Below are 26,859 nucleotides of genomic sequence, written 5' to 3'. Positions count from 1 at the left end.
TCTTGGTATACATTCTATATCTAATTCCCACGTTATAGTACAACAAAAGGTATGTGTTACAAGATTATTACCATCATCTACAATAGGTATCCCTTTAATAAATATTTTATCAAATATAGGATTATGGTTCTTAAAGTAAATGGTAATATAAACCCACAAAATCAAACAAATACTTTTAGTTCTCTTCACACTGTGAAACAGTTAACACTTCAAAACAAACAATTTCTTGAATCATTAGGTTTACAATTAATAAAATAATAACAATATGAGTATCTTAAACGTCTCTGATAAAGTACAATTTGATAATTCACTCGTACGGATTCAGTATCATAATCATTTACCATACTCATCAAATTCTTTTAACAATAGCGATGAAATTCGTATTGCAATTCAACAACAGGACGTTTACACGTTACCAAGTCAATCTTTTATTTACGTACAAGAGAAACTCTTGAAAGATGACGGAACCGTTGATAAAGATTCAAAATTGTCAGCAAATCCGATCGCTCATATGTTTAGTGAAGTACGATTTGAATGTGGAGGGAACGTAATTGACAGAGTAAGAAATCCAGGAATAGCTAGCACATTAAAAAATCTTTGCTCATTAACAAGATCGGAATACTATCATGCCTCTAACGCAGGTTTCGAATATCCAAATGTTAAAGTAAATGAAAATACAGGAGATTTTGATTTTTGTGTTCCCTTGAAATATTTTCTTGGGTTCGCAGAAGATTATAATAAAATAATGATAAATCTCCGTCAAGAATTAGTTTTAGTACGCAGTAATTCAGACAAGAATGTTATCGAAAGTCTTTTACCTAATGTGACGATTACTATTAATAAAATAGTATGGAAAGTTCCTCATGTTTCTGTAGCCGATGTTGAACGTTTAAAACTTTTAGAGTACATTGAACAAGGAATTGAATTAGACATGGGATTTAGATCATTTGATTTACATGAATACCCATCATTACCAAAAAATAGACAACACACTTGGACAATTAAAACATCTACTCAATTAGAAAAGCCCAGATACTTTATATTAGGGTTTCAAATCAATAGAAAAGATAATCCGTTACGTTCTGCATCACAATTTGACCACTGTAATTTAACAGATATGAAAGTGTTTTTAAATAGTGAGAAATATCCCTATGAAGCTTTAAATTTAAATTTTAAGACAGGTCAAATTGCAGTTTTATATGAAATGTATTGTAATTTCGCAAAGACCTATTACGATCGAGAACTTGCAGAACCAATGTTTAACAGAGATACATTTTTAGCACATACACCGATTATTGTAATTGATTGTTCACGGCAAAATGATATTTTAAATGTTGGAACCGTTGATATTCGCATTGAATTTGAAACGAGTGAAGAGATACCTAATGCTACTTCCCTCTACTGTTTAATCTTACACGATCGTGTTTTCAAATATGTTCCTTTAACTGGTATGATTAATCAAATATAGATCAGTTTGTAAACAACTCTATCTCAACAACATAACGTTTTAGTAAATTAGATGTACTGGATCCAATAAAATTCCCACACAGCGCTCGAAATATTGTAGATATATTTAAAGTAACTTATATGCAAGTATAATGTAACATAACACATACCTGCATAATTTTACTGAAACATAAATAACTTTGGAATTCGAAATACTCAGAAGTTATTTATAATCATTACGTACATTCTTTAATAATTTTACAAAAACCTTTGAGTGGGGAGGTATCTATAGTTTTATAAATTAAATTTCACATATTAGTTTACAATATGAAGTTCAGATGTGCGGTTGTAGACGTTCAAGGGTTTTACGTCAACTCTAAATTCGAAGTTAAAGAATTTACTCTTCTGGATATTACCGCCACCGGCTACATTATACATTTAAACCTAAAGCCGAGCGTACCATTCCAACGATTAAACGTTGAAGATCAGAGGTCAGTAAGATATTTAGAACGCAACCATCACAGGTTGATATATAACGATGGGTGGATAAATCAATCGGAAGGTCTAAATGTAATTGATGGTTTAATTTCCTCCTACGATCAAATATTTGTTAAGGGAAATCAAAAGAAGCAGTTTTTGGAAACACGTAACCATAATAGTAATAATTCAATAATAACAGATATTGCGTTAGAATTTGCGGAAGAGGATGAAACTAAATTAAATTCAACCTCCAATCAATGTTGGTTCCACGTCGGCTGTTGTCCAGCGGTATGTTCACAGAACAATGTTTTAATTTTAAAAAAATTTTTATGTAAACAAAATAAAGTTACTTGTATTTAAGTTGCCTGAATTATTATTAGAAATATTCCTATTGTATTATTAAATTTATGTTTTAATCAATAAATTAATATTTATTTTTGTTAAAAAATATGTATCTTTATTCTCTTTTACCACCACCACCAGATGGCATCACATGAATTTTAAACTGAATGAAACTGAATTTTAAATTTTTACGCGCGCCATCTATCGCCCATCAGGCAACACCCCCCACCTAGCGCGCGTCATTTATCGCTCAACGCTTTGTGTCCACATGTATCGACAATGACGTCATCGTGATAAGGCCCGTCGATCTAGATAGCCTCATTCAAATTTCCCGCCAAAAGGAGGGTTCTTGGAGAATGCTGCGCTCTGATTGGTTGAATTTAAAATGTGGGCGTGGCCAGAAGGAGGTAGTGGTGGGGATAAAATGTGATTTCGAACCCCCCTATATTAAATCTTATGGGAGTTTGGTCCAGAACGCCTATAGCTATACGCGCGCTATCTATCGCTCATCAGATGAATTTAAAATGTGTACGTGGTCAGAAGGAGGTAGTGGTGGGGATAAAAAGTACTTTTGGACACCCCTACGTTAAATCTTTTGGGATTTTGATTTAGAACGCCCATAGCTATACGCGCGCCATTTATCGCTCAATAAATATTTTAAAGCTACATGTATTTTAATACTACGAAAATAATTGTATCTTAATTCTATAACGTCGCATGAATTTTTAAAAATTTACGCGTGTCACCAGTTAAAACACGTCATACATTGTATTATAGTCAACTTTATTTTATTGCATTTTAAATTTCTATTTTCATTTGCATTTCTATTTGCATACACTGTCAATAAATCAAGGTGCGGCGAAGATTCGAGAAAATAAAATGCATAATATATTATTTGCATTGTATAACAAGTTTATATTCGTCTAATTACGTATAAACGTTTAAGTTATTGTTGTTGTGCAACACACATTCTAACATTTTTCAAGGTTGTACCCGATGGTATAAACGGTTAAAATTTTCATATAGAAGTCTGGCTGCGCAAGCGGGGGCATTTAGCAAAAATTTAAGAATTACGGCTCGACCCGAACCACACACACATATTTTTGACTTCGCCTTTGTAACGCGACTTTTAAAATTATTTTTATAAGTTACGCATTATTATAATATATATAAAAACTATATATTATATAGTATAATAATTTCAATTTTTTGTGCCCCACGTTCGGGTGACAATTTTATGTGTTGATTTTGGTGGGCCTTACGTTTTGGTGCCAATTTGTAGCGTTAATAAAGAAAAATTATTTGATTTTTTGATAACAAACTATATAAAATTTTTTTATTTTTTGAGAACAAAATAAATATTTAAAAAAAATTTAATTAACAATAACAAACAAAAATGTATTTTAAATTCTAACCTAGCACGAGACTCAAATTATTTTACGCTCAGGGATTTTAGTCGGTTCTCTTAGCGAAACACACAAACTCCAATTATCTTTGTTTGTAAATGAATGTTTGAAATTTAAAATATTATCCAGAAATAATTAAAATGATTCAGTAATTTAGAGGTTTCTATTATTAGATCAAATATAGTTATCGAACTGTCAAAATACTAAATTGGATTCATAACCTCGCTTTCTGTTATGAGATGAATGAATACAAACAAAAATAGTTTCCGCAGAATTCAATCAGAAAAATTTGTTAATTGTGGAAAATGAGTGAAATTATCATTAAATTTAAGGTAAGTGATTTGTTTAAATAATCAAATGAGAAAGAAAAAATCGAAAATTCTTAGCTTTAATCCTGTTTTCAGATGTCGATTTATCGGATTGAACTCGAAACAACCAATTCCTCTCTGGCTGGTCTTTCTTTTTTGGATGGTTCCTTTTATTTCTTCACCTCGTCAATATGGACCTTTCCTTCAGCTCGTCGAAGATGGATCTTCTCCTCTCGGGAATATTTCTTTATTTTTTTTCTCTTCTTCAAACTCCTCCGGGATTAAATTTTCTTCTTCCAGGTACGTAGATTTTGACTCGACGTTTTATTTATTTATTTTTTTTTTCTCTTCTTAGTTAAATTCTTTTAATTTTCTTCTCTTGATGATAATTATCTTTTCTTCTCTTTCAATTTCTTAATTTCTTTTTTTTTTTTAAATACTTCGTAGTTTTAGGTTAAATGTCAAAAATTTTGATACACGAACTGACCACTTCGACTGACTTACGTAGACTCTTCTGTAGACTGACTTTTCTTCGCTCTTATATGTATAGACTCGGTGTTCCCCCTCTGAAAATTTCCTCATTCCCATGGCAACTGGTCCTTCGCCGATCAAACTTTCCAAATTTGGTCAAAAATTTCGATTTTAGCGCCATCTCTTGATTAAATTCGGAACTAACCAAATTTTCCAAACTTTCACAAAAATCTCCATAAAATGACCATTTTACTCACATTTCTTTCTACTTTCTTGATTCGCGCACTTTATTTTACCCCAGCAAATGGAGTTTCTTTAATTCTCCTTCATTTCGGACATTTGGCAAATTCACTCCGAACTACCCAATTTCCCCTTCAATCTAAGCTTTCACCATTGAATTTTCTTTTGATTTATGATATTTGTATTCTAATCTTTCTCTTTTTAGTTACTAAAAGGTTTTCTTTTGGAAAATAAATACATTGAAAAATTGACATTTGAGGTTATGTCTTTCGCTTTTGAGGTTTCTCTAGCTAAGTTAAATTACAAAGGAAATACGCAACTTTAAACGAATCAACAACGGCAAATACCCTGGTTTACGAATAAATTTACTAACAATACAACGGAACTTAAAATTACAATAACTTAATCTAAACAGTGAACAAAGTACATGGCTACTCGTAGGAATCTCTATTAAAACGTTAAACCGTAAGTTATTTCTTTTTAATTCGTTCAATACTGATCTGTTCATTTAATTTAACTAATTTGGACTCATGGTTTTTTTATTTGATATTAATTTAATTTATCTCTTTTAGGTAGAAGAACCACGTTTTGGTCTCCGATACTAATGATTCTACAGTTGTACTTCTGATCTCCCTAACTTCGTATTCTGGACTTTATTTTTTAATGTATTCTAATTACTTAAATTAGATCTTAATACTGGTAGGTAGATATTACTACAATATCTAGTATTATACCAATAATGTACTTTAATAATGAGAAGTAAGGATATGAAATTAATCTCCAAAAACCTTATCGCTTTTGATTCGAGAAACCAAAAATGAAATACAAATAATAAAATCCTGAAAGAAAGTAAAATTAGTACATAATAAATTATCATCAGCTGATGTAAATATAATTGTGGGACACCCAAAATAAGTGTCAAAAAAAGTAAACAAGCCCGTAACGTCCAAGCGATAAGTTAACAAAATTAAAAGAAAAGTATCTATCTTAATAAATTTTAAATCGGTGATAATAACAAAAAGATATATATATATATCGAGTTGAAGACTCTTAATCAAAAAAAGTATTAATTAATTAATTAATCATTAAATCAAAAAACACGAAGAATTAAATCTTTCTCTCATAGTTACTAATCCTGAATTGCGCCAAGACCGCCAAGACGCGTCCGACGTCCAAAAGGTTATGTTTGGTTATGTTTTACTTGCGTAGACCCTTTGCGCAGCTTCCTATCCCTCTCTCTTTCTTCGGAAGGAACCGGACGTAGAAAACGGAAATTAAGATGGCTGCTCTCAGGAAATGTAAACCACGAGGTCGAAACCTCCACGAAGGCGATGGTTGGTTGACGTAAGATTGGATTCGATGCTTTACGACGGAAAACCTCTTGCTCGAAGATATATATACAGTGCTAGCGTAAAGTAACCCCCCCCCCCCTTTTAACTTCTGAACGGATTGAGATATCAATATGAACAAAAACACGTCAATTTCTATACTTTATCAGCACAAATATTTTCTTATGGAAAATTTTGCTGTCACTTTTAGTTTTTCCGGAAATTGGATCAACTTTGTTTTTTTAAATGGAACACCCAGTATATTATGGTACCTTCCGAAAGAATAAAACAATACGAATCCAACGATACCCCACAATCAAATATCGGTTTATTAGTTTTTTGCATAAAAATTAAACAAAATGCGGAATTTCGCCGGAAAAACCAACGTATCTTCGTTGACTACCTGTCGAGATACAATGGACCAGGTAAATGATGGACGGTCAGTTAAAGGTCAGTCTACGCTCGGGTTAAGCAGGGTTAAAATCGGCAATTTTTTTAGAAATTTTTTTATGAAACAATCAATGTAAGAAAAGAATAAAAAGAAAGTTCTTCTTAAAACTTGTAAGAAAAAATTGTCATAACAACAATTTTAAAGTTTGTAGGTACCTTGAAATTTTGTATTTAAGTCGGCATGCAAATATTTTCTTCATTTCTATCTTTGAATTCTACCCGACCAAGTATAAGGCTAGGTACATAGTCTCGACAAAGTCGCGGCGACAATGTCGTGTCGCTGTCGCTAGTAATTGAAACTGTCCGCGACACGACATTGTCGAACAAATTCGTCATGTAGTGCAGTTTGTTGGCAATTCAAAGATGGATTTCGTTGATGATGCTTGTGTAGCATTACTAGCTGTCAGACATTTAAGAAAGAAAAGAAGACAGAGGAGATATTCTGTTCATCCAATAAATAGAAATAGATTTACTAACGGACAGTTTCACACGTTACATATAACATTACGCGAGAATGAAGATAAGTTCTTTGCTTATTACCGTATGACACCTAGTACATTTGATACATTATGCAATAATGTTAAAAATACGGTCTCAAAGAAAAATTGGAATATTATGCAAAGAATAACTGTTCAAGAAAGGGTAGCAATAACACTCAGGTAAGTAATAACGAAAGCATTTATTAAATATTATTATAAATGTGTGTACATATCATATATATCGGAATCCATTGTCGACGACGCAGCTGGACTAGGAGATTCAAAATTTTGTGATGAATGGCCTGTAGATTCACAATTAAAGGGTATAATTGAATGTCGGTTAATTTGAGGTGTTGATGGTCCGACATTTATTGCATGAGAAAGTTGACCGACATTTAACCCCGTTGTAGCTTGCTGCATTATTTGCATAAATTGCATTTTCACCCAGTTTTTTGTTTGAAGAGACAACGTCTTCATATCGTTTAAAAACGACAGAAGAAACATTCTATCACTATCGTTTTCAATGTCATTAGATTTAGCCTTTTTGGATTGTAAAATGTTTAGTAGTTCTTCTTCAAAATTGCTTTTGCGCTTCTTTTTATGAGTTCCAGATGTAGATGGAGTTTCACTGAGGTTATTATTATTTCCGTTATCGTCTAGTTGTACCGAAACATTAGTAGCTGTTTCACGATTTTCAGAATTGGGCAAGAGAAACAAAAGCTTGTTAAAATATTCGTACGTTTTTCTGTTTGTTGCCGAGTCTCCGCTTTTCTGAAATTTCTGAAGTCTTAACTCTCGATTAAAGCTGTCTCTTACAGACTTCCATTTTTTCTGCATGGTTTTTCCTAAAATAATATGATTTTAAAAGTTTTATAATAATATGCTCCTACGTTTTAGATTCTTAGCAACGGGCAATTCCTTCAGATCATTGGCATTTGAGTATCGTGTTGGTGTATCAACTGTGTCCAATATTATTCGAGAAACATGTTGTGCTGTATGGAATACTATGGTGAACGAGTTTTTAGCGGAACCCACAGAAGAACAGTGGAAAAAAATTTCAGACGATTTCTTCCGGAATAGCAATTTTCCAAATTGTATTGGAGCCCTCGATGGTAAACATATCAGAATTGTTAAACCACCACATAGTGCTTCTTTATACTACAATTATAAACATTTTTTCTCTATTGTGTTACTTGGTTTGGTAGATAGCAATTACTGCTTTACGGCCATTGATGTAGGTGCATATGGAAAAAGTGGAGATAGTAATGTATTCAAAAATTCTTCGTTGTTTAAGAGAATACAAAGCAACACGTTAAACATTCCGGAAGATAACATTATACTCCAAACAAAAATAAAAACACCAATGGTGATTGTAGCAGATGATGCCTTCGGTTGTATTATTATTGATATTAGAAGCGCTTCGATAGCGAAGATCTTTAGCGCTCACCGTATTTATAATTGATGGAACAAATCAATGCACTTAAAAAATTCAATCAAATTAACAGAATTCGCGTATGCATCATCCAGACATGAGATATTATGTAATTGTCTCTCGTTGGCATATAATTCACAGTCTAGCAGGATATGCATTACCGTGAGATGAACTTCGCAGCCCAAACATACAGGTCTTGGTTCTCGTTTTAACAAATAACCGGAAGTTAGTTGTGTATGTCCTATATGTAATCTCGCTAGTTTCACCTGTTCTAATCTATTGAAGATAATGGGCTGATTCCAAGGTTTTATTAAGGGTTTGATACGGCGTAGAAAACTTTCATTGTGTTGCCAGTCATTCTGCCACTTGTTATATACCAGCGATTTAAGATGCCTTATGACATCCTTATGACGACATACACTGACGTCAACACTGTTACCGTCAACCCCGTGTCCTGCTGCTTTATCTGCCCTTTCATTACCCTCAATGCCGATATGACCGGGCACCCATATAAATACGATCTGTTTTCCAGAAAGCAAGATAACATGTAACAATTCTCCAACCATCCGTACCATCGGTTCATTTGGACACATTGCTTGTAATGATTTAAGAGCACTCAACGAGTCTGTAACTATGACAAAGTTATTTCCATTATGACTCATACGGATGAATAACAGAGCCTGGAAGATGGCATACAACTCCGCAAAGAAGATAGACGCAAAACTCTGCAAGCTCCATGAATAATCACTATCCCCAACCACAAACGCGCAACCAACCCCACTCTCCTTTTTGGAACCATCAGTATAAATAAAAACAGCATCATCATAGGCATTGATTATATTTCTAAATTCAGCTCTAAGTAATTCCCGTGGTGTACTCTCTTTAGCATAACATGTAAGATTTAAATTGAAAACGGGTTTATTTAACTGCCAAGGAGTAAATTCGATACTGCATAAAGAAAGTAAGGGGGGCATCGTAAAATCTAAAGTTCCCAGCAATTCTTTGGCTCTTACTATTGCCGGTCTTGTGGCTGTTAATCTGTAGACAGGTGGCTGTTGGGAAAACAATATAGAGATTGGGTGCTCAGGTTGTATGCGTTTTTTTACAAAATAATTAAGAATTTGCCAATTACGCCGATGGTGAAGAGGAGCAATACCAGACTCACAATACAAACTATGAACCGGACTAGTGGGAAAAGCCCCAAGTATGTACCGTATTGCAAGATTGTGTATTACATTAAGTTTTTTGAGTACGGTTATTCTTGCAGAGGAATACACCACACTACCATAATCAATAACAGGCAATATCACACTTTTATACAACATCTTCAGCACTGTAGTATCAGCCCCCCACCTTGTACCAGATAAAACGCGCAGTAGATTTAATGATTTCCGACAACGCGAAATAATGTACTGAATATGGCTCTGCCATCGTAACTTGGCATCGAATATCATCCCTAAGAATTTAATTTCAGGAACAACACCAATACGGATACTTTGTAAATGCAAAGAAGGATTTTCTTGATGACGATATCGTCTAGAGAATAGAACACACTTTGTTTTTTGCACAGATACCTTATAACCAATCGATATAGTGTTCTCTAATATAGTGTTGATGGCAGACTGAAGTGAATTATTAAGTTGTTGTACTGTGGATCCTTTCAAATATATACAAAGGTCATCCACGTATAAAGATCTTCCTATTTCTGGGTTAAGATTGGATATTACACCATTCATAGCAATGAGAAAAAGGGCCACGCTTAAAGTAGAACCCTGAGGAACGCCATTTTCCAACAAATGCTCCGATGAGATCCCATTCCCCACTCTGACACAAAAGGAACGGTCCGAAAGAAATGATTGAATAAACATAGGCAAAATGCCACGTAAACCCCAGCTGTGCAATTGAATCATTATTCCATGGCGCCATGTCATGTCATATGCTTTTTCTAAGTCAAAAAACACCGCTACCAAAACCTGTTTTTGTAGAAAAGCTTCCTGAATAGCATTCTCAAGCAAAACAATACTATCAATTGTGGAGCGACCTTGTCTGTATCCAAATTGGAAGTTAGAAAGTAGGTTTTCCTGTTCTACTATATGCATCAACCTATAGCTCACCATTTTCTCTAGTATTTTACCAATGCAACACGTTAAGCTTATAGGTCGGTAACTGTTAGATAATGTGGGGTCTTTATTTTCTTTAAGCAACGGAACTACTATGGCCTTTTTCCAGTTATTAGGATAAGTACCACTACTCCAAATACGATTATATAGATTTAACAAGAACGTTTTGGCATCGCATGTTAAATTGGTAAGGAATTCATATGGAATATTATCAGGTCCGGCAGATGATCGTTTCGGCTTATTCAGGACACGGTTTAGCTCACACATATTGAATGGCGAATTATAATCGAAATGTTCATTGGTACAGAAATCAAGAGGAGTCTCTTTCTGTCTTTTGGTTGTTAGGAATTTAGGATCATAATTATTAGTAGAACTAGTAGCAGCAAAAGTGTTAGCGAGTAATTCTGTTATGTTGTCAACAGATGATACAAGAACATTGTCTTCCATGAGATATTTAATAGAAAAAAAGGATGCACTATTATTAATACTTTTTACCATTTTCCATATCTGTGAGCTTGGAGTATTGGAAGTTATGGAAGATACATAGTTATTCCATGAATTTCTTTTACTTTCAAGTATCTGTCGTCTAGCAACCGCTCTTAGCTTTTTAAAGTGGATAAGATTTTCTTCTGTGGGATGTCTACGGAACAAATTAAAGGCGGATTTTTTATTACGAATTGCTATTGCTACATCCTTATTCCACCAGGGAACAGCTTTCTTTAAAGGAATACCTGATGAGCGTGGAATTGATCTTTTGGCTGCCTCTAGTATCATTGCACAAAAGGATTCAATATCATTATCGATTGCTTCCGAAGCAGATGACGTTCTAATGGACATCTGATATAACTTCCAATTAGCTTTTTTGGTACACCATTTACGCTGAAAACATGCATCAGTATATGGAAAGTCAGTAGTGAATAGTCTTATTGGAAAGTGATCACTGTTATGCAAATCATTTATTACCTCCCACGTAAAAAGTGTAGCAATCTGGGGAGAGACAATTGACAAATCTATAGCTGAGAAGGAACTAGACCGCGCGGAGAGGTGCGTCATTGAACCAGTGTTCAAAATAACCAAATTGTCATCCTCAAGTAGTCTTTCTATAATAGCACCACGGGCGTCTGTACGATTAGATCCCCATAGGGGACTATGAGCATTAAAATCACCCACAATACAGAATGGAGGTGGCAGTTGTTGTATAAGGTTACGTAAGTCATGCAATTGCCAATCAAATTCAGGCAAGTATACATTACATATAGTAATGTTAAAAGGTACTACTAAACGAACTGCAACCGCTTGTATATTACTTGATAAATTGATGGAAACAGCCTTCATGGATTCATTAACTAGGATAGCAACACCACCACTAGCTCTTAGAATTTTTGGAAAATCTTTCCTATAACTAGAGTATCCTTTGATGGAATAGGGCTGCCCAGGATGAAGATGGGTTTCTTGCAAGCAAATGCATACAGGGGAATATCGATTTAACAACAACTTCAAATCACAGTAATGATGGATAAGGCCATTACAGTTCCATTGAATTATGTTTGCCATTGATAAGAAAATAAAAAATTAGATAATACAGGATAATAGAAAACGATTAGTTAGTAAGTTGAAGCTTCCGAAGAAGAACCCTCTTGGGAACAGTCTGAGAGGTCAATGTTAGGTGTTAAACCACATGCTCTAACCTTTTTGATCAAACGTTTCAAGCGACCTTTCAATACATTAGTTTTCACAGATCGGATAACCATAATTAACAAATCATGTAGAGATGTCGGATCTTGACAGTAATGATTGACAATATTAGAAATATCCTGTCTACCCTTACAGTTCCTTATGAATTGACAAAAATTATCATAGGAAATAAACATATCATCCCTAAATAAATCTTTGAATTCCAAAAACATCTCATTGTCATCAGTTAGCTTGTCATTTATGATTGTTTTATGTTTTTTCGGAAGCGGTTTTAGAAATTCTATTTTTTTCTCCGGAGAAACTCTAGATACTTCACCCATAGATAAAACCGAACTAGTAGACGAAGATACTTTTCTTTTCCTGTCCTCTGCTGAGGTTACTATATCCATTTTATGTACTACAACATTATCTTCAGTAGTACTATACGACTGTGGAATATTAGAGGATATGTTTTTTATGGGTTCAACTAGTGTATTTTCAAGCTGTTCCATTGCATTATGAACATCAGCTGTAGTAATAATAGAATGTTGCTCATCCATTTTATTAGGACACTTATTGGCAATATGTCCCACTTTTTTACAAACAAAACATCTGATTTCATCAGTTGCTAAGAAAAGTCTAAAGGTATTTTCTTGATGTTCTATTAAAACTGAACTAGGTAGAGGAGTATCATTTTCTAAACCAATGTAAACTTGTCGGCGAAAACTCTGAATATGCCGATACTCAGGTCTGTTAATACCAGCACCAATAAAACTGATTGGCGACACAAGTTGGAGACCAATAGATTTTAATTTCTCTTGAATAATATCATGAGGCAATGAGGGAGAAACATTTGATATTATAACCCGTTTTGCAGGAGAGACTAAACGTCTGGCAGAGAGAAATTTACTGTTGATGGTGATTCCTCCATGTGATGTCATAAAACATTCAACGTCCTCTTTAGATGATAAATAGATGCAAATGCGATTGTTAGATACTCTAGAGGCGAAAGAGATTTTTTTTGGTCCAATGAGTTCACCTAAACCAATAATATAATCATTCTTAGTGATATCATCAATAGCATCGAACAATACGGCTTGATCTCTAGATGGAAAGATATACCCTTTATCTTTAACTACATTGGCGAAGGACATCTTATTATTACTAGTAGTATCATTAACAGTAGAGATTGACTTATCTAAATCGTTTTTAGCAGAAGCCGAAGTACCTTCTACAACGAAAGTATTCGGAGAAGTTGTTTCCGCAAGGTCCATAGCGTTACTCTTCAATGAGCCGCACTACCGCACGAGAAAGTAAGCACGCTCTTAAGAGCGGGGGCGATAACCCCACCCCCGGTCTGATCGAAGTCAGACCGGTCAGGATTTCAAGGACACCAATACGAAAATAATACAATAAACTAATAAAGAGAAATCAAAATTCAATCCAAAACAAAAATCATACCAAAGAAAAAGTGAAAAACAACCCCAAAGTTACTCAGGATACCCCTGATAATAAACAAACGAAAAGAAACGCACAAGTATAGCACCTAAGAGCAGAGCACCAACGAACACGTGTTCACTCTCCGAAGGCACAAACCGAACTGCCTTCGGTTGTAGTAAACATGTTTTAAGAGGTTATAGCAGAAAAAATTTGAGCGTCAGAAAGAGAATATTCAATTACCGACTTTCGAGAGCAAGGCGTTATGTTGAATGTGCCTTTGGAATCCTTGCTAATAAGTGGAGAATTTTCCATACTGCAATAAATTTAGATCCCGACTTTGTTACAGATGTTGTTAAGGCAGCTTGTATACTACATAATTTTGTAATAAGAAAAGATAATCATGGGTCGCACAACAATGACGAGGTACAAGATTTTCAATTCGATAATATTGAGCCTATTGCGACTGGAGGTGGTTCAAATATTGCATTAGCTACGAGGGAAAAATTTGCCGACTATTTTGTGTCCTCTGTAGGTGCACTTTCTTGGCAATATGATTACATTTAAATTATTTCATGAAATAAAGTACATTATTACACTTTAACTTACCTCTTTCGTTTTTTTCTTTATTATTTAACTTAGCCCAATCTAAATACATTATTTCTCCGATTTCTTCCCATAACCTAATTTTTAAGTCACGATTATGGTAGTCGTTATTTGCTAAATTATATAGAGCTGGACGCTCTTCAATAGCATCAATAAATTTTTCGATGTCAAACATTATTGTCAAGTATTGTTAACAAACAAACGTATTCGTTCTACAACGATTAACTTATATTAATATAAGCTGAATGTAACTCGAGTTGAGCGCCCTCTACAACTTAAAACAAAAATATAAACATGCGGAATAGCGAATTTTTCAACTTTTTTTAATATCAGCGACACTGACGCGATAGCATGAACACAAATTTTACGGCACTATTTACGTTACACTAGGCTGCGTATGGGTGCGTCTTTGTCGAGATGCAACTAAGTCGCGCACAGCCGCGACAATGTCTTTGTCGCAGTTACTATGAACACTACATGCATTTTATACTGAATGCGACTTCTTTGCGTCTTTGTCGCCGCGACTTTGTCGACACTATGTACCTAGCTTAACCAAAGAAAGGCGAGATCAAAAAGGCTAGAAGGAGTTTAGAGCACAAAATCGAAGCAATTTTAATATTCGCTCGTGCTGACTGAAATCTACATGAAACAGGCCGACAATTTAAGGAACGATTTCCTGAACATCCAATTAGTCGAAAATATTTAAGAGAGCTTGTGAATAAGTTTTTGGAAACTGGAAGCGTCGAAGACCGCAAAAGAACTGGTCGTCAGATATTAACAGAAGTATTTAATGTGCCCATGATGTCGTCTGCTGCTATCGCATCAACGTGTGATGTGTTAAATATTTCCGCGTCGTTGTTGGACGACGTGAAAATACTTAAAGAAGAATAAATATCATCCATTTTAAATAAAAATGCTTCATGAATTAACAGAAGATGACCCTGATATAGAAGAACAAAATTTTGTGAGCTAATGACAAATATGGTTGAACGAAATCGATTTTACTTGAAACATATTTGTTTCAGTGATGAATGTACTTTCTTTTTGGGTGGAAAATTGCATCGGCGTGATGTTAATCCACATGAATATCGTGACGTTATCACTCAATTTCATTAGAAAGTAAATGTTTTTTTTTCAAGACTTTTGCAAATTGTACAACAGAATTCTGACGATTTTGAAATGGAACTAGTGTTTCATCAAGACGGAGCACCTCCACATTATGCGCCAATGGTACGAAATTATCTTGATAAAAATTTTAATGGACAACAAGATCACCAGATCTGACACCTTTAGATTTCTTTTTATGGGGTTATTTAAAATCCAAGGTATATGAAATTCCGTTGGGTAGTATTGAGGATTTAAAACAGAAAATTATTGACGTCTACCAAAATATTGATCACATGTTAAGCCGTGTGAGAGAGGAAACACTACAAAGATGGTACCACTGCCTAGAAGTTCAAAGTAATCATATCGAACAATTTACTTAATATTTGATTCTTAATAAATAAAAAATTCTTTTATTATTCAATAACAACACTAAGCAAATTTTTCAACCGTTACCTATACTAGCAAAATCTTTAATAAGAAAATTTCATTTCTTATATTGACTTTTTTTCTTTATAAATATTTTTTGATAAAATATGATTAATTCATAAATTTAATATACTTCCAAACAACTTTTATTTCATTTCTAAAAAAAATAAGTAATTGAACTTGCAATTTTAAATCCGTCTTAGCTCGAGCGTATACCGACCGTAAACCTACCGTCCACCATTTACCTGGCCGATTGCATTTCGACAGGTAGTCGACGAAGATACGTTGGTTTTTCCGGCAAAATTCCGCATTTTGTTTAATTTTTATGCGAAAAACTAATAAACCGATATTTGATTGTGAGGTACCGTTGGATTCGTATTGTTTTCATCTTTCGGAAGATACCATAATATACTGGGTGTTCCATTTAAAAAAACAAAGTTGATCTATTTTCCGGAAAAACTAAAAGTGATGGCAAAATTTTCCATAAGAAAATATTTGTGCTGATAAAATATAGAAACTGACGTTTTTTTGTTCATAGTGATATCTCAATTTGTTCGGAAGTTGAACAGGGGGGGGGTTACTTTACGCTAGCACTGTATATATAAATATATATATATTAGTAAAAGTTTATAATAAGACGCAAAAATAAAAAGCCTAAAGGGAAAACAAAAATTAAAATCCGAAATATGAATGAACAAAAACCCATAACCCAAAAATAAACAATGCAAAACCCCAATTATGAAAATAACAAAGCGTTTTACCTGACGATCTATAACGGCTTCACGTGATGGGTGAAATAAACCACGAATAAATCCGGAAAAAACTATCCGATGAGACACTCCAACAGGTGCCAAAATAAATGAGTATAAGAGCCAATCCGGAAAATCCGCAAACGAAGATCTTGCCAAAACACCAATGCAAAACTCTTCTAAGACACTCTTATCTCAAAAACGTGGTATCAGCCCATTTAAAAATCAGACGCCTCCTCAATCGAACCCAAAGACACAACGGTTCGAAGACGACTGGTTAAACCGCTTGTAACCACGAAAACAATATCTAAACGGAAATAAATCCCCCCACCCCAATCAATCAAAACATAATAAAAATCACTAAAAATGCATCGAATCTTACGTCAAACCAACCATAGATGGTGTTAAATTATGAAAATAATAAAATTACGAAAAATGAAAATAAAAACCGCTACAAATTAATAAAATAATAACAATATGAGTATCTTAAACGTCTCTGATAAAGTACAATTTGATAATTCACTCGTACGGATTCAGTATCATAATCATTTACCATACTCATCAAATTCTTTTAACAATAGCGATGAAATTCGTATTACAATTCAACAACAGGACGTTTACACGTTACCAAGTCAATCTTTTATTTACGTACAAGGGAAACTCTTGAAAGATGACGGAACCGTTGATAAAGATTCAAAATTGTCAGCAAATCCGATCGCTCATATGTTTAGTGAAGTACGATTTGAATGTGGAGGGAACGTAATTGACAGAGTAAGAAATCCAGGAATAGCTAGCACATTAAAAAATCTTTGCTCATTAACAAGATCGGAATACTATCATGCCTCTAACGCAGGTTTCGAATATCCAAATGTTAAAGTAAATGAAAATACAGGAGATTTTGATTTTTGTGTTCCCTTGAAATATTTTCTTGGGTTCGCAGAAGATTATAATAAAATTTTGATAAATTTCCGTCAAGAATTAGTTTTAGTACGCAGTAATTCAGACAAGAATGTTATCGAAAGTCTTTTACCTAATCTGACGATTACTATTAATAAAATAGTATGGAAAGTTCCTCATGTTTCTGTAGCCGATGTTGAACGTTTAAAACTTTTAGAGTACATTGAACAAGGAATTGAATTAGACATGGGATTTAGATCATTTGATTTACATGAATACCCATCATTACCAAAAAATAGACAACACACTTGGACAATTAAAACATCTACTCAATTAGAAAAGCCCAGATACTTTATATTAGGGTTTCAAATCAATAGAAAAGATAATCCGTTACGTTCTGCGTCACAATTTGACCACTGTAATTTAACAGATATGAAAGTGTTTTTAAATAGTGAGAAATATCCCTATGAAGCTTTAAATTTAAATTTTAAGACAGGTCAAATTGCAGTTTTATATGAAATGTATTGTAATTTCGCAAAGACCTATTACGATCGTGAACTTGCAGAACCAATGTTTAACAGAGATACATTTTTAGCACATACACCGATTATTGTAATTGATTGTTCACGGCAAAATGATATTTTAAATGTTGGAACCGTTGATATTCGCATTGAATTTGAAACGAGTGAAGAGATACCTAATGCTACTTCCCTCTACTGTTTAATCTTACACGATCGTGTTTTCAAATATGTTCCTTTAACTGGTATGATTAATTAAATATAGATCAGTTTGTAAACAACTCTATCTCAACAACATAACGTTTTAGTAAATTAGATGTACTGGATCCAATAAAATTCCCACACAGCGCTCGAAATATTGTAGATATATTTAAAGTAACTTATATGCAAGTATAATGTAACATAACACATACCTGCATAATTTTACTGAAACATAAATAACTTTGGAATTCGAAATACTCAGAAGTTATTTATAATCATTACGTACATTCTTTAATAATTTTACAAAAACCTTTGGGTGGGGAGGTATCTATAGTTATAAATTAAATTTCACATATTAGTTTACAATATGAAGTTCAGATGTGTGGTTGTAGACGTTCAAGGGTTTTACGTCAACTCTAAATTCGAAGTTAAAGAATTTACTCTTCTGGATATTACCGCCACCGGCTACATTATACATTTACACCTAAAGCCGAGCGTACCATTCCAACGATTAAACGTTGAAGATCAGAGGTCAGTAAGATATTTAGAACGCAACCATCACAGGTTGATATATAACGATGGGTGGATAAATCAATCGGAAGGTCTAAATGTAATTGAAGACGTTAGAGCAACAACGGTACATGCCACACAACTAACTTTTTGAGAAAATCAACATTTTAATTTGTAATTAAATCGTGAAATAATAAGAAGTAAGATAAAAATTCTATAACATTTACTATTTGAAACTTGCTTATTTCTCTTCGATGAAAACTGAAGATTTTTTTTTAAAAACAGCGCTTTCAATGACAAAATTTAATTTATGTCAAAATAGTGTGGCTTAGACCCTTATTACACGAAAATGTATTCAAAAATGATAAGTCGAGAAGTCCAGTAGCTATTACCTAAGACATCAAATTCATAATGGCAACACTAAAGAGTCTGAAATAAGTGAAAATTTGAAATAAAAATAACTAGATAAGAACAAAAACACATTTAATTCATGAAATAGTCACAACAAACAAAAAATAACACACAATAAACATTATTAAATGTTCTAATAAATTAAGATGAATTACTTTTCGTCGTCAATGTCGCTGAAGTTGTCTAAATGTTCTATGTCATCATCTATAGTCGGTGCACTATTTACATTATTATTTTCACGAACACCAATCTCCCTATAAAAATTTTGATAAATCGGAGGTATATACTTTAGAAGTGCGAAAAGATTGGATAGTTTCTTTTGGTTTAATTGAATGGGAGCATCATATTTTTTTTTTAAATCTTTTATTAACATATTTACAGATCTTCTTATACCTCTTTTACCTATATTTACTGTTTTATATTCTTCGTTCCAAATGTGTTTAAAGAACATTCCATTTGGATTGTCTTGTACAAATTTAAAAGCACAGATTTTACTGAAATTCAGCTTATTCAGCCGCAGTTTTTTTTGTTATTTTCATCTGTAGGTCTTTAAAAGATAAAATGTCTTCTTGTTCAAGTATAATAACATTGAAAGGATTCTTCCTTTTTGCTTTTAAAACAGCTTGGTACCAGTCCTCAGGACAATATACTTGTTTTAAATAGTTGCGCTTGTATTTTTCTATAACTGCAAAATCACGATCAGATGGAAGATGCGTGTGACCGACTACTAAAAATCTGTGCTCTATGCTCTTAAAAAAATTTTCTCGTATTGGTTGTTGCCATAAACAAACAATGGTCCAATTTTTATTTTGACCTGCGCAATTATCGCTATATACAATAAGCTTTGTATACTGATCATTGCAATTTTTCTTAAAATGTTTGTATAAAATGCTAGCAATTTCATCGCTGCCTCGCTTGGCTACATTTTCAGGCCACATGTACATATATCCTCTATCCTCTATACAGTCATGTATTCCTAAGTTGTAAGTCCACGCTTTTCTTAGATAAAAAGCAGGTCCAACCGTTAAATTTGGTACTGGTAGAGCCTGCTGTAAATCGAAACTTAAGACGAGGGTATCTCGTGTGTTTTTAGCTTTTTCTATTTCTTCTTTGAGACTTGTTTGTAGCTCTTCTGCCCTACAATGATGTAGTTCAAGTTCAGTCTTAAAGGTGTCTGCTAATTCGCCTTTACTCAAAGCGTGTTTTATTTGTATGTTGAGAAAGTCACATGTTTTGCAAGTGTCGGTTTTAGGGAGTTTGAATCCAATATTGAACTCATTACAAAACACGTTTCTGTAGTAACTTTCATTTACGGCATGTAAACCTTTGTCTTCACACCATTCAAGGTAATAATCATGGTACAGAGCAGAAATGGATAAGTCTTGATCTATGTACACCTTATCAGGATTTTTTTGTCTACTGTAGTGACTGGTGTATTTAGGAATTGAATTGATGTGTGCCTTCACATTATCACGATCAGCATCACTAATCTTATTTGCCCTGTTCTGGTGTTTACCACGTTGGTCACTTTTTGGGGTAGTAGCTCCTTTGCTAATTCGTTCATACAAAAGCTGAATACTTTTTTTTTTGATTTTTGTAAGCCATGCACTGCAAGAAATTCTTGCTTGCACACCTTGACATCAACGCCATTAACTTTTACAAAGTATTGTATAGTAACTTTGCGTGACGATACTTCTTTTTTTGTTTTCTTAGGGTATAACCTTTTTTTCGGTACAGATTTCATTTGCGAAAAAAGGTAAATATTTTGTTTGTTGTAATCCGCTAAGTCCCAAAAAGTGTTGAAAATGTGCATCTCTTTTCCTTCTAAAGCATTTCGACATTTTCGGCGACAGTCGCACGAAGGTCCAAGTTCTCGTTCAGCTACTTGCTTTTGTCGTTTATTCACATATTTGTGACCCAAATTTCGTTTAATCTTTTTTTTATTTCTAACCTGCCTTGCAAAGTTTGCCTTGCGCTTTCTTGAAGAAATAGCTTTAGGTGGCATGTGAAAAGAAATTCTTTTATTTAAAGAACGCGGACCTTCAAGATTAGTAAAACCATTTTCCTAAAAATAGTACTAAGTAGTTTCAGATATTTTCGAAGGCATAAAGGGATAAGTCACAATATTATTACTATATTATTATTCTTAAAATTTCTTAAAATTATTACTAATATATTAAGTATCTATAGGGTGATTCTCTATCGATGCGACAAACTTCAGCAGATGATTCTCTGTCGAAAATTAAGGCCAATTTTTATTATGAACCATAAGCGCCTTCTGCTCCTCTGAGGACCTACGGTCCCCCAAAGAAAATTTGGTTTTTATTTTTTCTCGGAAACCATAAGCATCTAAGAATGATTTTTTTGTACCAGTTCAGCTTCTAGTAGGCCGCGCTTTGACCCATTTTCTGCTTTTGATCTGGTCCTCAAGTTACCAAACGTAACTACAACCGCCGAAGTTAAGTGAAGGTGGTAGTCAAGTTTGGTAACTTGAGGGCAAGATTAAAAGCTAAAAATGGCTCAAAACGTGGCCTATTAGGAGCTGAACTTCTACCCCATATTTCATTCCTAAGGTACTTATGGTTTCCGAGCAAAAAATTAAAACCAAATTAGAGGGGCGTAGCTCCTCAGGGGTGCCGAAGGCGCATATGGTTCATAATAGAAACTGACATTAATTTTCGCCAGAGAATCATCTGCCGAAGTTTGTCGCATCGGTAGAGAATCACCCTGTATAATTTTTAAAGCATTTTGAACCAAAGAATAGGAAAATGTAACATTTTTGCATTATGAAAATATAACATCGTAATTTAAATATAAAAAAAAATAAAATAAAATAAGTCACATTAATTTAACTGAAGAAGGGAATAAGCCACATATTTTAAAACTTACCTGTCTATATTCGTCTGAAGAAGTTTCATTTGCACTATCGTCAGACCCAAGGTCTAAGTCACCATCACTTTCTGAGTTTTCGTTGTGAAACGTTTTTTTTTTGAGTCGGAAAACTGTTTGACGCCGCCATAATTTAATTTAATAACGCTAAATACGGCTTGTACCCTTTTTACATTAAAAAAACTGTATTTTAAGTTTAATGTAAAAACGATTTTCTCTATTTACGAACCTGTCAACGTTTTTTTATCGGAAGTTTTTGTTTTTTAAGTAAAAGTCATAGCCTACTGATATAAAAAAATTAAATAACTCACTTTTTTTAAAAATGTGGCTTGTACCGTTGTTGCCGTAAGGTCTTCAATTGATGGTTTAATTTCCTCCTACGATCAAATATTTGTTAAGGGAAATCAAAAGAAGCAGTTTTTGGAAACACGTAACCATAATAATAATTCAATAACAGATATTGCGTTAGAATTTGCGGAAGATGATGAAACTAAATTAAATTCAACCTCCAATCGATGTTGGTTCCACGTCGGCTGTTGTCCAGCGGTATGTTCACAGAACAATGTTTTAATTTTAAAAAAAAATTTATGTAAACAAAATAAAGTTACTTGTATTTAAGTTGCCTGAATTATTATTAGAAATATTCCTATTGTATTATTAAATTTATGTTTGAATCAATAAATTAATATTTATTTTTGTTAAAAAATATGTATTTGAATACTATCAAAATAATTCTATCTTTATCCTCTTTTACCACCACCACCAGATGGCGTCACATGAATTTTAAATTTACGCGCGCCATCTATCGCCCATCAGGCAACACCCCCCCACCTAGCGCGCGTCATTTATCGCTCAACGCTTTGTGTCCGCATGTATCGACGATGACGTCATCCTGATAAGGCCCGTCGATCTAGATAGCCTCATTCAAATTTCCCACCAAAAAGAGGGTTCTTGGAGAATGCTGCGCTCTGATTGGTTGAATTTAAAATGTGGGCGTGGCCAGAAGGAGGTAGTGGTGGGGATAAAATGTGATTTCGAACCCCCCTATATTAAATCTTATGGGAGTTTGGTCCAGAACGCCTATAGCTATACGCGCGCTATCTATCGCTCATCAGATGAATTTAAAATGTGTACGTGGTCAGAAGGAGGTAGTGGTGCGGATAAAAAGTAACTCGCGTATAGCTATACGCAAGTTATAGGTGCCCTCTAAGAGTAAATGCTAAATAAGCATTTCCAAAAAGTATATAATCCCGAGCGTAATTACGAAACAGAGACTAAGCTATCATCGCGACGTCGCCGCACTTCGTAAAATTCGAAACTTAGATTTAATATAAACAAGTTAAATTACAATTATAAAATAAATAGCAAACTTAAACTTTTGTAACTTAGTTTTTAATAAAATAAACTTTTAAAAAAAAACAAAATTCTGATCTTAGAATTTTAACTGGCGCAGTCAGTAGGATAACTACAACGTGTTCGCGAGTAAAAATCTTCGTGAATTCGCGGTCCGTTTCAACGGTTTGTGTAGTGTTCGAAACATATTGTGAACAATCGTACAACCCTTATTGGATTACAACAAATTGGTTCAGCAGGACATCGGTTATGATTTCCCTACAGCATATAATCTGCATGTGAGTAAATCTTATTGATTGTTTCCCTTGCCTCTTGTACTTTTGTTCCTTGTATGAGTGACCTCAGTGAACTCATAAACGCAATAAGTGATATATCATTGGCTGACAAAATGAATTGGCGTGCTAAAGGCGTATGCGACAAGCAGAACCTTGTCACGCCGGCTTGGATTTAGGGAGCAAAGTTAAATGAAATTTAATAAAAGAAATCAAGTCAAATTTAAATAACAAATTTAATGAAGTGAAATCAAACGAAAATAATAGCAAAAGAAATAAAATACAACCTAAAATTAATAAACAGAATTAAAGTTAAAATAAATTGGAACAAACAAAATTTAGCTACAAAAATAACTCGAAAACTTTATATTAATTAACAAGAGAAATTTTAATCTAGTAATTTACCTGACTTTACTTGAAAATCTGTATAAGCAATTTAATCAAAAAATATCTAAGTTCAACAATTACAAAATGATCAATTTAATAAAATGAATAATTCAAAATAACATCGAATATTACGTAGGTTTATACCAAATCAGAAGAAGCCAAAGCAATTAGTTACAATCTTTACTAGTTAATATATAAAATAAAACATTAACGACTTACCAAGGGTTAAAGCGATCATATTGAGAGGAGCGACTCGTCAAAAAGTATAACACTTTAATTTTAATCCGATCGAATAAAAGTTAATTAATAATTATTAATTAAATAACTTACATCAAACTTAAGAATTACCGGAGTCTTACTCGGACTTTACACTAAGACTCTTAACCGAAACCGAATAGGGTGCTTCGCCGAAGAAATTAATTTAAATCCAAACCGAAGTGTACTTAACACTTTGCCGTCCGCACGTTTCGCAAAAATTTATTCGCTCGGCGCCGGCAGAATATTCAGATTACTTATCCGTGCAAAAAGTCAAGTCCCCTCACTTTAGAGATCGATATCTTCGCAACCGATCGATGAAAAAAATTGCGACAAAGTTTGTTGTAATCACTGAACATTCCTACGTAACCTATATTAATTTGAAAATTTTCGGATCCGCGGTTTTCTTTTTATCGCGAGTTAAATGAAAAAAGTACCCGATTTTTGAGTGTGCCGGCAACTTTGTCAACTTTGCGATTTTTTTTCTCGAAAACTATTTGACGAAAAAATTTCAAATTTGAACTGGTGGTAAACCGATGTGTTCTTAATGTGGTGCATATCTTATTTTTTCGATATTCCATATAGTTTCGCGGAAAATCGCGGTTTAGTAGGATGCGGTTATTTCGGAAACGACCTGGCGGATTTCAACGCGGTTTTTACCAAAATATGTCAAATCATGTCGGTTGTCGAATTCCGTTATCAGTTTTTCAAAATTAGGGCTCCCTAATTTTTTAAGGGCGATTTAATGGAATTACAAATTAAAGAGAAACAGAAATATGCCATGCGGGTTCCGGCCAATCGGAACAGAGTTGAAGAGATATTGCTGGCGTGCGCTTCGGACGGGCCGTGGAGAATCATATTTAAAATTTTAGATAAAATTATTTTATTTCAAATTAAATAAGTATGTTTCATTTTTGTATATAAGACATGAATAATGCATATAAATTTAAACAAAATAGCGTGGCACTATTTTCTTAAAAATTTTTTTATTTTGTTTTTTAACATATATCAAGAATATTAATAATTATTATTATTATTTTATTTTTATTATGTTATATTAATCTTATTGCTAGTTCTCCTGATTTTCAATCCTGTCTAGCTATTTTCACGAAATTTCGAATAAATGTAAATAAATGTAAAATTTGTATGTTATATATAATAATAATAATAATGTATTTTTATTGAAACCACAAAATAAATACAAAAAAACAATAGTAAGAATAACAATAAACTAATACGTAAACCACACAACAAATACATACGTATTTTGGCATATATGTTCCTTGATTTATATTTTCTTTGGTACCTACTTAGTATTTCTCTTTTTGATGATATGAAGCAAAACGATCCCCGAGATGTAACGCAACTCCACAAGACTTGCACATTAAATTCGTTGTCCTTCTTTTTTTGTTTTTGGAACAAACACGGCATCTTCTTCGTTTACGAAGTTTAATTTTTCTGGAAATCCTCTATGTTGTCGCATCGTTCCACAGACTCGAATTTTCTTTGTAAGTAAATTCTCCGCAAGTTCTACACAATTGTAGTAATTGTCCATGTATAAGTGATATATTATGTTAAAAACAAAATAAAAAATTTTGAAGAAAATAGTGCCAAGCTATTTTGTTTAAATTTATATGCATTATTCATGTCTTGTATACAAAAATGAAACATACTTATTGAATTTGAAACAAAATAATTTTATCTAAAATTTTAAATATTATTCGCCACGGCCCGTCCGAAGCGCACGCCAGCAACATCTCTTCAACTCTGTTCCGATTGGCCGGAACCCCACCCCTCCCCGCATGGCTTACTTCTGTTTCTCTTTAATTTGTAATTCCATTAAATCATCCTTAACAAAATAGGGGGCCCTGATTTTGAAAAACTGATAACGAAATTCGACAACCGACATGATTTGACATATTTTGGTAAAAACCGCGTTGAAATCCGCCAGGTCGTTTCCGAAATAACCGCATCCTACTAAACCGCGATTTTCCGCGAAACTATTGGGAATATTGAAAAAATAAAATATGCCCCACATTAAGAACACAACGGTTTACCAACAGTTCAAATTTGAAATTTTTTCGTCAAATAGTTTTCGAGAAAAAAAATCGCAAAGTTGACAAAGTTGCCGGCACACTCAAAAATCGGGTACTTTTTTCATTTAACTCGCGATAAAAAGAAAACCGCGGATCCGAACATTTTCAAATTAACATATGTTACGTAGAAATGTTCAGTGATTACAACAAACTTTGTCGCAATTTTTTTCATCGATCGGTTGCGAAGATATCGGTCTCTAAAGTGAGGGTCCTTGACTTTTTGCACGGATAGTAGATCCATACGTAAGCGGGCGACACCAATGTGGTGACGCCGGCCGTTAAGCGATATTTTTCGCGCGACACCACTGTGGTGTCGCCGGACGGCATAGTGTTAACTTAACTCAACTTAACTGCCTCAAAAGGCGCTCCTCCTCAATATTTAAACCTTTACCCCCTGGACGCTCTTTCCTCTAGGAAAGTCCTTATTGGCCAACACATGGCTCAACCAATTAGAAATTGCAACATCAGCAATTAAACAAAAGAGAAGGAAGGAAAACAAAAGGAAAACGTTTTCCCCCTGAACGCTCTTAACTCTAAGAATAATCTTATTGGTCAACGCGTGGTTTAAC

At 33.7% G+C, this 26,859-nt stretch overlaps 2 protein-coding genes across 2 annotated transcripts; both read left to right on the top strand.

The window, feature by feature from the left end:
* Nucleotides 1-265: 265 nt before the first annotated feature.
* LOC139431827 (uncharacterized) lies at nt 266-1,468 on the top strand. The gene has a single exon (XM_071200034.1). The coding sequence runs from the start codon at nt 266-268 to the stop codon at nt 1,466-1,468; it is 1,203 nt and encodes a 400-aa protein (XP_071056135.1).
* A 15,510-nt stretch (nt 1,469-16,978) lies between these two features.
* LOC139431825 (uncharacterized) lies at nt 16,979-18,175 on the top strand. Its single transcript, XM_071200028.1, has one exon. It carries the CDS (start codon nt 16,979-16,981, stop codon nt 18,173-18,175), a length of 1,197 nt encoding a protein of 398 aa, XP_071056129.1.
* Nucleotides 18,176-26,859: the final 8,684 nt, after the last annotated feature.

The sequence above is a fragment of the Onthophagus taurus genome, chromosome 11 (genome assembly GCF_036711975.1).
Source record: "Onthophagus taurus isolate NC chromosome 11, IU_Otau_3.0, whole genome shotgun sequence".
Lineage (NCBI taxonomy): Eukaryota > Metazoa > Arthropoda > Insecta > Coleoptera > Scarabaeidae > Onthophagus > Onthophagus taurus.
Note: the sequence above shows the minus strand (reverse complement) of the source record. Positions and strands in the feature narration are given on the sequence as shown.